The 9610-nt window shown below is 43.9% G+C and overlaps 1 protein-coding gene across 5 annotated transcripts; it reads right to left on the reverse strand.

Annotated features, from left to right (window-relative positions):
- Nucleotides 1-1098: 1098 nt before the first annotated feature.
- LOC107222246 (transcription factor MafA) lies at nucleotides 1099-8087 on the reverse strand. 5 transcript variants are annotated; one of them, XM_046733089.1, is made up of 4 exons: nucleotides 7192-8087; nucleotides 5559-6129; nucleotides 3742-4079; nucleotides 1099-2853 (listed from the first exon to the last, which is right to left on the reverse strand). In XM_046733089.1, exons 1-4 carry the CDS (start codon nucleotides 7273-7275, stop codon nucleotides 2440-2442), a joined length of 1407 nt encoding a protein of 468 aa, XP_046589045.1. In that variant the 5' UTR covers nucleotides 7276-8087; the 3' UTR covers nucleotides 1099-2439. The 5 variants fall into 5 exon arrangements, with proteins under 5 accessions (XP_046589045.1, XP_046589042.1, XP_046589043.1 ...); XM_046733086.1 differs by having other exon boundaries at nucleotides 3742-4115; XM_046733087.1 differs by having other exon boundaries at nucleotides 5559-6138.
- Nucleotides 8088-9610: the final 1523 nt, after the last annotated feature.

Consider the following 9610-nt stretch of genomic DNA (forward strand, 5'->3'; position numbering starts at 1 on the left):
ACATTTCAATTTTGTTTCCTACAACGTGGTATTCAAATCTCGTTCGATCTACCGCGTCCCTCTCACCTGCAGCGCTGCCTAATCACTCGTACGCACCTACCCTTAACCTACCCTCCCTTAATCTAGTGATACCTTAGAGAAAATTCAATACGACCTCAGAGTCCGCGGCTCAAAGCGAATCGAGGCAACCAGACACGAGGAAATTTATACCCGACCTGCACTTTTACCCGTGTGGTGTATACCTATACACATATGAATTACAATTCGCAAAATGAACGCAAATTAGACCACGTTCGGCGGATCTATATTGTGCGAGTCAAATTCTATAAATAATGAATTATACATTATTACAATATCAATCTGCAGCAGCAATCATAATAATTTTTCGTAAATTTATTAGGTATGTATAATATGAAAATTTGCACCAATTATAATTGAAATATTATTTAATTCACACTTTTCGATCATCTTATTTTTCAGCCAATGAACCTTGAGCCCTAATTATATCTGTGTCATTTTTTTCAGTTATTTTTAGCAAATTTTCCTGCGAATAATTAATTAACTAGCAACGTATATCTGCATGTTTAATGTTTCTTTTCGTCAAGCCATAGTGAATTTATCGCGAATATCAGTGATGAAAATTCATCGTTTTATAGCACGTGATGTCAAAGCCTGATTCGACGAAATATCGCGGAATTATAAAGATGATCTGATTCAGATTATTCTGAATAACGCACAGCCTATCACGCGTCGCACCCTTACTTTATTTTAACGTATATATTATAACACTTACGGGTATATACCTATACGTAGATACGTTATATAGGTATAAACTCATGGTATTGATAACGAATTAATTCAACTAACCAACCAACCAACCAACCAACCAACTTATATAATAAACTAAAAAAACCAACAGGCTAATTCACTAACAAACTATACCTAACAAACCAAGTATATTATTATGTTTATATATACGCGTATAGAAAAAACTTTTATACATAAAAGAAATTGGAGGACGACCAACTTTTGTACACGTAACGATATACCTATATAAGTTTGGATATATATATATATATATTATACATATATATATATATATAGGTATATACCATGTATATGTATCATGATAATAATGAATAAAATTTTTAATATTTGTACAGTTCGAAAGGAAAATTCTTGAAGACCCCTCCCTTACGTATGTATGTATGTACCTACCTACAAGTTATACCATACACAAAGTGACGCAGATATGATGGAACATTTATTCATGTATACTCTTTGCATTCACTCGTATAACATTATTGAGTTCAATTTTTATTTTTCTCACTTCCAACATTCAAATTCTTAAGCTTTCTATAGTTAACTCAATTCTGTTATACCTCAAAACCTGAATTAGAAGGAAGAATAAAGATTTTGATGAAAATTCCGTATCTACCCTCTAAAACATTCCATCCATCCATTTCCAATTACCTACGGGCATCCGTCGTATATACATGATACACCAAACGAGACAAATATGGAACCGATCAAAGTGAAATTGCGACAAAAATCTGCAGTCGGATAGTCAAAAATCCTTCTATGTTTTAAAGTGTAGGCAATATTCTGCAAAGCAAAATAACAATCTTGAAACAGTTGTACAAAACTAAATTGAAACAAATATCCACAATGAAGTCATGTAAAGTTCATGGGTTGTTTCAGCACAACGCGACGTCAAAATGCTTGGTTCGAATTTATATAATTAGCATTGAAATTCAAACAACATCTGCACGACTCTGAATATGTAAAATAGCAGGGTCCAACTATGAAATTATTGTTGATTGCAATCATTCATTAGTTTTCGTGTCACCAGATATTTCATGTGAAATCAAGATGTGCCTTATAAAAGGTTGCTTAAACTTCGTATCATCGAAATCCAGGGACGATTGCCTTTCAAAACGGGGCTTGCACCAAACTAATCGAGAAAACAAAAAGTGAACTCGAAATCGCCGACCGCGATGGATGCTGAAATGAAAAAATCAGGGTTCCACAGACGTCTCGCTTCTCCTATGCAGTATAATAGTTACAATGCACGTCTACCTGCGTGGGTGTTTTCCGCGATGGCGGCGAACGAGCAGGTGACGCAAAATGGCCGCCACTCACTCGCCCACCCACTTGCACTTCGCCCGTGTATATATAGATATAATACAAACATGTATGCAGGTATATATCGACCTCGTCTCGATCACCTACATCCCATACGTATATAGGAATGTGGAACTCTCTCCGCCTCGCAGAACCATTATACACCATTCTTCAATTCAAAGCGATCGCTAATGTAACAAGTTTAATTATCGAACCGAAAAAAAAACCGTGTCTCAGGGCGGAACGGACCTGCGTCTTGATCCCCGACAGTACGGACTTCTAAGTCCAGCAGGTTCCGCCGCGACGTTGTCGATGTCACAGGTATACCTCGGGACTCGCTCCTGGAGTCGGTTGATTAGGAGGAGGGGGTTGAGGTTGGGATTGGGGGGGTTGCTGAGGGGGTGGCTGCTGTTGAGACTGTGAGGGGGGTTGAGGTTGCTGCTGCTGCTGCTGTTGCTGTTGCTGTTGCTGTTGCTGCTGTTGCTGTTGCTGTTGATGGTGGTGATGGTGATGATGGTGCTGCCTGGCCCTGAGTATCTCGCACCGTTGTTTGTACACGTCGCGTTCCTGCTGAACGCGCGACAATTCGATTTTAAGCCGCTGCATTTCGTTCTGTAGATTTCTGTTGGTAGTCTCGAGATCGTGTCGCTGCTGGAGTCGTTTACTCCTGCAGTTCTGCGCGTAACCGCGATTCTTCAGGGTCCGACGCTTCTGCTTGAGCCGCACCACCTTCGCACAGACACAAGAACCCCGGGGAGCCTTACGTAAGTCAATCGTCCGACTCGCGACCTGCAGAGCTGGGGGCGAGCAAAGCGCGCGCCCGAGGCGACGCACCTCGTGTAATCAAAAATCAAACCGCAAAACGACGCGCCTGGTCACTCGATGGGTGTGGATTGAAATTCCCAATTCTCAAAGTTCGGACTGACCGTTAAGTCGAATGTCGTCTGTTCGAATGGTCGAATTCTCGAACGGTAAGCAGGCGGTTCCGAGATGTTGAATTCGGGAGTGTTCGAAATAGATCCGAACATAGGAGGCATTGCAGCGCAGTTGGTACGAGTATTCGAAATACGTTATTTCGAATCGACGAATCTCCGAGAGTTCAGAATTCCGAACGATACGGTGAAACTTCCCAATGGCGGACATCTTCGGGACTAAAAATATTGTCCGTTATTGAGGAGTCTCCGCTATTCAGAACAATATTAGAGATGTTTAGACTGTCCGTTGTAAAGAGGAATCCGTTGTTGGGAGATGTTAGCTGTACCAACCGGCATTCGGGGTTTTGAGCAACTGGAAATAACGTACTTCGACTACTCGCCCGTTTCAAGTTGCGATGAAATGCCTATAATTCGGATCTTCCTCACTTCTTTAACGCTTCGAAATTACTTACCGTACAGGGGAATTGGACCATTCGACCTAGTGTCATTCTCCGTAACGGTAAGCCCGAAGGATTCGAAAATTCTAAATTTTTACCAACACTGTCGAAAATCGCTCGCCGTGTACACCAGGTCCGAACGTATCGAGAAATGGCCGTTCTCGCATCCCGTTGATGATCTTTTCGGGAGATGGTCGCCTCGGGCGCGCTCCCGCGCCTCACCAATACGTGTAGCAAGAAGAGACCTGACTCACCTCCTCCCTGGGGCAGCCGTGGAGGCGCTTGTTCAATTCCCGGACGGAGAGGGACATCAGAAGTTCGTCGTTCATCAGCTCGTCGGCCGTCCCGCTTCCGCAGTTCGAATAAAGTCCTCCGGGACCTCGGTGAGGACTCGGCCCTCCGCAGGAACTTACGGAGCAGACGCTCATCGGCCGACCGGGCTGCATCGGCATCCCCTGCATGCTGTCGTCCATACCCTGCATAACGCCGCCACCTCCGCCGAGTCCCATTCCTGGACCACCGCCTCCACCGCCTCCGACACCACCGTAGTACTCGATGTGACCGGAGACCGTGATGTAGCCGCCTGCAACCAGACAACCACCTGCACACTCCTCGTCGTCTGTAAAAAAATAAGCCTTCTTGGTTCATACGTGTATGCGCAAGCCTCGGAACAGTGCGGCTTAATTATCAGAACTTGCAGCCGTCACACGCAACGATGATGTGAAATAATGCGTTTTATAAACAGCTCTCGTATGTGTCCTTGATATTGTCCTATGCTTCGTACGTCGTGCACGATTCGTCAAGAAACGTTGCAATTTGTTGCAATTGCCGAAAATTAGTAGAAAACGACAGTGGCGATAATATAGGTTTTAACGAAATGAATCAGCTTGAACCGATTACTAGACAATGGGTGACAATGGTTGATCGTACGGAATACCAATAGTTCAACTATTTGACGAAAAATTATTCGACCTAGGTAAGCTTTCGAGTGAATGTTAATCCAATTTTAATACAAGTTATTGCTTTGCTCTGTTTCTAGAATGGTGCGTGTACTCTTTTACCAAAGTATTTGAACTTGTATTTCCTGCACGATAAATATTATATTGACAATTATAAAGACATTCAATTAAGGTAAAGTAGCTTGCAAGGTGTGATTTATACTTTCGAAAATTTAAGAATTTCCAACCAACGTAATCTTCTATAGCATGATAAAGCTGTCATTTCTCAGTGTAGAATTCATATAAATTATACAAAAGTAGCATTTTTCAAGCAGTCTAAGTTTACGTAAAATTCGTAAAGCCTTACGTTATAGGTACAAAGTCACATAAGAAATATTGAAACATTTTCGACCACTAATGTTGTTACTTTAACGTACATATTCAAAATAACCGGTCTATACGTTGATTTTGTACGTACAATAGTACTATTCATACATCAAAAGATACTCATGAAAAGATCAATTGGAAAATAAAGAGGAAAAATCCGCTCTCCACTTTGGTTATAAAATATTGAATATTTAATATTTCATACACAAAATGTTTTATTCTTAAAATATCGTAGTTTATAGAGTTTATAATATTCGTTACGTATGTATAATAGTATGAAAATATCTGATATCTAGAGAATTATCAGAAATATCATGTCCAAGTACAAAAGATGCACAGTTGCAGCAGGTAAATAAAAATACAAACTGGACTGCGTTATGCAGGTGTAAAAAAAAAATAGAACGAACAGCAAAGATTCGTTAACTAAAACACCAGTATGTTCCAAGCTGAAAATAGCAAACACAGAGAGGAAATCAACACTTACAACATGAAAACTACATTAACATACGAGAAATACGTAAGCCAATTCTATACACAAAAATATTATCCGGATGGAATTCAGCACGTCGTCACCTTGATCAGCAAGACGGTGTATATTGTAATAATAACATACGATGTATAAATAGCGCCAAGAATCAATACAACAACAACAAAAACAACAACAAATACTGAAACGACTATTGTAAAATCAAAAACGAGTTCCTCGTGGTAATTATAACAATATTCGTAAAACTCACCGGGATGTCTTGCGTGACGCGGGATATGCTGAAGCTCCTGAAAGTGGTGATGCGACGGCCAAGATTCGGGCGGAGGTTCCGGGGTCTGATCCTGGGGACAGTGGGGCCTCAGATCCAGGGGCTCCTGTCTCAGCGAGTGCGGGGGCCATCCCATTCCACCCCCGCCTACGACCTGCATATCCTCCTGGCCCAGCGGTCCCCCAGGACCCTGTGGGAGGTGAAGTCCAAGGCCGATCCCGAGGGTCGAACGGTCCCGCGTATCCCTCGGGTCCCGGAGGTCCCGATCGCCGACGCGGTGGAGGTGAATCGGCGGTGGCGACGCCGAAACCGGCGGCGTGTCCGGCGGCGTTCCAGGGTGCGAAAGCGTCGTCAGCTGGGGCGCGACGCCCGGCGGCGCCTTGACCAGGACTCCGTGCTGCACCTGGATGTGGGGCTGCCCGTAGAGCGGATGGGGCTGTTCTAGTTCGTGGGCCGGCGGGGTGAGCGGGGCCAACGCGATACCCTGACCCACTTGACCCTGGAGCTGGAGAACGCTCCCGCTCACCGTCACCGTCGGCGAACCCAAACGCACCTGCAACATCCGCGCGATTCGCGTTTCGCAAGTTATAGAAGGCGGCCACCGGACTATAGAACCTCCGAATGAATCTTTGACGAGTAATAATCAGACACCGATGATTCGTGATGTTTGCATACGTGCACAGTTTCGTTTACTTCAATATCGATCAAGGCTGAAGAGATTTTTGAAGAATTTTTTTTTAGGTTATAACGACACTGCCTGCGTTGGCATTATGAATAAAGTTAGCGATATTGCAGCTCGTATTCGCGTGAGAAGAAGATTATGTATTTAATCTGGAATAAATTTCACTCGTTCTTTCGGCTTTTAATTCTTTCTTATTACAGCTGTAATAATCAGCGGTGAATAACGATAACACGTGAAGAATATCGCGATGCAAGACGCAACTGAATTTCAGCTTTAGCAAGACTTTTACAGCTAGATTAGTTATGAAAGTCGGGAAATAACGTCGAGGACAACTATTAAAGTATAGGTTACGGATAATCTACTAAAGACGACTGAACTGCTCGTTTTGGACGTTAAGAATCGTTTTGAAAACTCTACTGAAATCGTATTTAGCCAGGATCAGGATTGTCGATTTCTCCGATTTTTCCTGCAGCGATCTTTCGATCATTCAAACGTTTCCAGTGCAATAGTCCAAGTAATCTTGTAATTGGCAATATAGGTACAAGGTATAAAATCGAGAGTGAAATACATTCAATTGAATCATACTAGAAATTTTTTCACACGTAATTAATCTATATATTTATTTATCACCACCTCTCTTCTCGCAGATGAGAAATCGTTCTTTTACGTGCACATGGACAAATCGGAAGTAGATGGAAAATTTTTGGTAAAAATTTATGCAAAAAATGACACGTTCGTAAACCAGAATTCCACCCTTAGCTATTTTTCACCACGATATTATACAAAAAGATCGAACTTTCGTTCGTGCGTAGATTTTCCCTAGGAATGTTAGTGTATCTAAAAAAAAAATCAATCCGGTTGCAGACGTATCGGATTCACGAATCGGCGAACGCGTAGCTTATCATCGTCGCGAAAAATCGTAGTGCGTCTCACCTCGCGCTTGACGTCGGCGGGGTCCAAGTGGTCGAGAACAAACTCCTGGACATATTCCCTGGCGAGGTGGTCCTCCGCTTCCATCTTGACACCGTCGGCCTCGGACTCCACCTTGGCTTGGGAACGAGGTACCTGCTCTGGCTCTCCACCTCAGTGCAGGATTAGCGGCCGCTGTTACCGCCGCGGTGCTATTGGCGATTCGACCGCATGCGGAAGGCCGCGGTTCTTGTTCAAGAGCGACCTCAGGAGTCGCGTATTTCGGCGTGTAAGGGGCCGTTTTTCCCCCGACGGCGGGGGTTGCGACGACGATATAATTCCGCCCTAGCGAAAGGCCAGGAAATGGGATCAACTCCTTCCGGCAGCGGTGCAAAGGGTGTCCACATGTACGTGCGATAAAAATATTATTTCCCACTGCAGTGTTTATCACACGGTTTAACGACAAGTATACATATACTCTGCATATACCGTATTTAAAAAAAACCAAAAACGCCACCGCACCCCGCACAACGATCCCATATACGATCCACAACAGCACTGCGGCACACTAAAGAAAACCTCGCCTCGACCGTATCGAGGATTTGCAATAAATCACCGAGCGCGATGTTCCGCACACTCAATTATTAAATATTATACAGCTCTCGCGCTACTCCAGCATCCGAAGCCCACCGCGTTGCAGATCGTCCGCAATAATGATAGTTATATACTTAATTCGCGCCTCGCGTTTCGCGGTGTAATCGCTTCGAATGCAGATTAGCAATTCCGATGTACTACGTACGTCGGTGCGTTCTGCTTAATATCGTCGACGCTCGCTTCGTTCTCTTATCTGGGGTAAGAACGGCGCTGCGAACTTCTCGGCCACGAGCTCAGGGCGACCCGCGGTATTATCGCCGACTGAGGACGTACGACGGGCCGCAGTTGCGGGTGTGCGGGAGCGGGAACGGCGCCGCGACGCTCGCCGAATCCGGGGGTGCGCAGGGACGACGACGACGTCGGTGACGTAGCGCGGGGGCGTCGCCGTCCCGGGCCAATCCTTCGTCGGGGAGTTCGAGGATTGGCGGAGAGTCGACTGGTCCGCCATTGGTTCGAGAGAGCCCGTGCAGACCGCGAGTGAAAAACGCATTAATATTTAAAGTCGTTATTATAATTTTTCACCCCGTCGCGCCCTTCAACCTTCCCCTCACCCGTGCCAACCCCCTCATCGTTCCCTGGATTCGCATTTTTATTATTATTATTTTTTTTTTTTTTTCTCACTCTCTCTTCCTTGTTTTTTTCTTTTGTCTTTCCTATTCTTTTTACTCTTCGCTCTCTTCTGCACGGATTTCAATTTACAGGGGGACAGGAATATAGACCGCTATTCTTGTACGCTCAGCGGGCGCGAAAATTCTCATAACTCGGCTGCCACACCGCGCGATAATTATCCGCAATACCAATCGGTGAAAAAATTAAACTTGGATAATTTATAAGTAATGAATAATTGATCCCCGCGACGCCTCGGGATCATTTGTTGAAATATGCACAAGCAGCTGTGCAAACCGACGTACGTTCGTATCCTTATTACGGTACACATAATATATACCTCTACATATTAAGACACGGTTCACCCGCACCTGCGAAAACGATAAGGTAGGTCTCTCCTCCAATTTCGACTGTGCGGAAATTTTCTTTTTACATTATACCATCGCCGCGTCGTGTCATCGACCTCTATTGAGCAGCAAGGCTGCACGGCTTTCGAAGGAGTTAAACTCAAGCAACGCGGTGCAAGATACGAGGGTATAATCGAGGTAGACGGAAACTTTCGTATTCGGGAAGAAAGTCTGAACGTTATCAGTGCATGATATGGAGGATACAATACGAAGAAGCGGGGAATATATGAAGCGAAATTCGGTACCATGGGAAAACGGGATCGTACGGAGGGCGGGGAGGGGGTCGTAAAAAATCGTGAATTTCGTCCCCGAAAGAGGGAATAGGTAATTTAAAATTTGTTCGTCGCGTGAAATCGCGCGCCAGCAGGCTCGACGAGAAAATAAAGATATAAATCCAGGGTGTTACTATATATAGACCATGTGTAGATCTCAATTCTAGATATGAAAAGTTGTCCCGCGACTCGCTTATACATATTTGGCGTATACGTATGCGTAGGTGTGTTACATATACGTGTACGTTATAGATATACCTAAATAGTATATTTCCCGGAATTCCACGTTTTTTTTTCACCCCGCGTAAATTGCCGCGGGTATATATACGTACGGTATAACAACTGCACACGGCATCAATCTTTATTTTATATGTGTTTAATTCGGTGCAGCTCAGGGGAAAGTAAAAAAGTTCTCCGTTTAAATAAAAATTGATGTAAAATTAAATTCGGTTTACAGTTTGTACCGATTTTCAAATTTGCGTTTATATCAATGTTTTACCCATG

The sequence above is a fragment of the Neodiprion lecontei genome, chromosome 2 (genome assembly GCF_021901455.1).
Source record: "Neodiprion lecontei isolate iyNeoLeco1 chromosome 2, iyNeoLeco1.1, whole genome shotgun sequence".
NCBI lineage: Eukaryota > Metazoa > Arthropoda > Insecta > Hymenoptera > Diprionidae > Neodiprion > Neodiprion lecontei.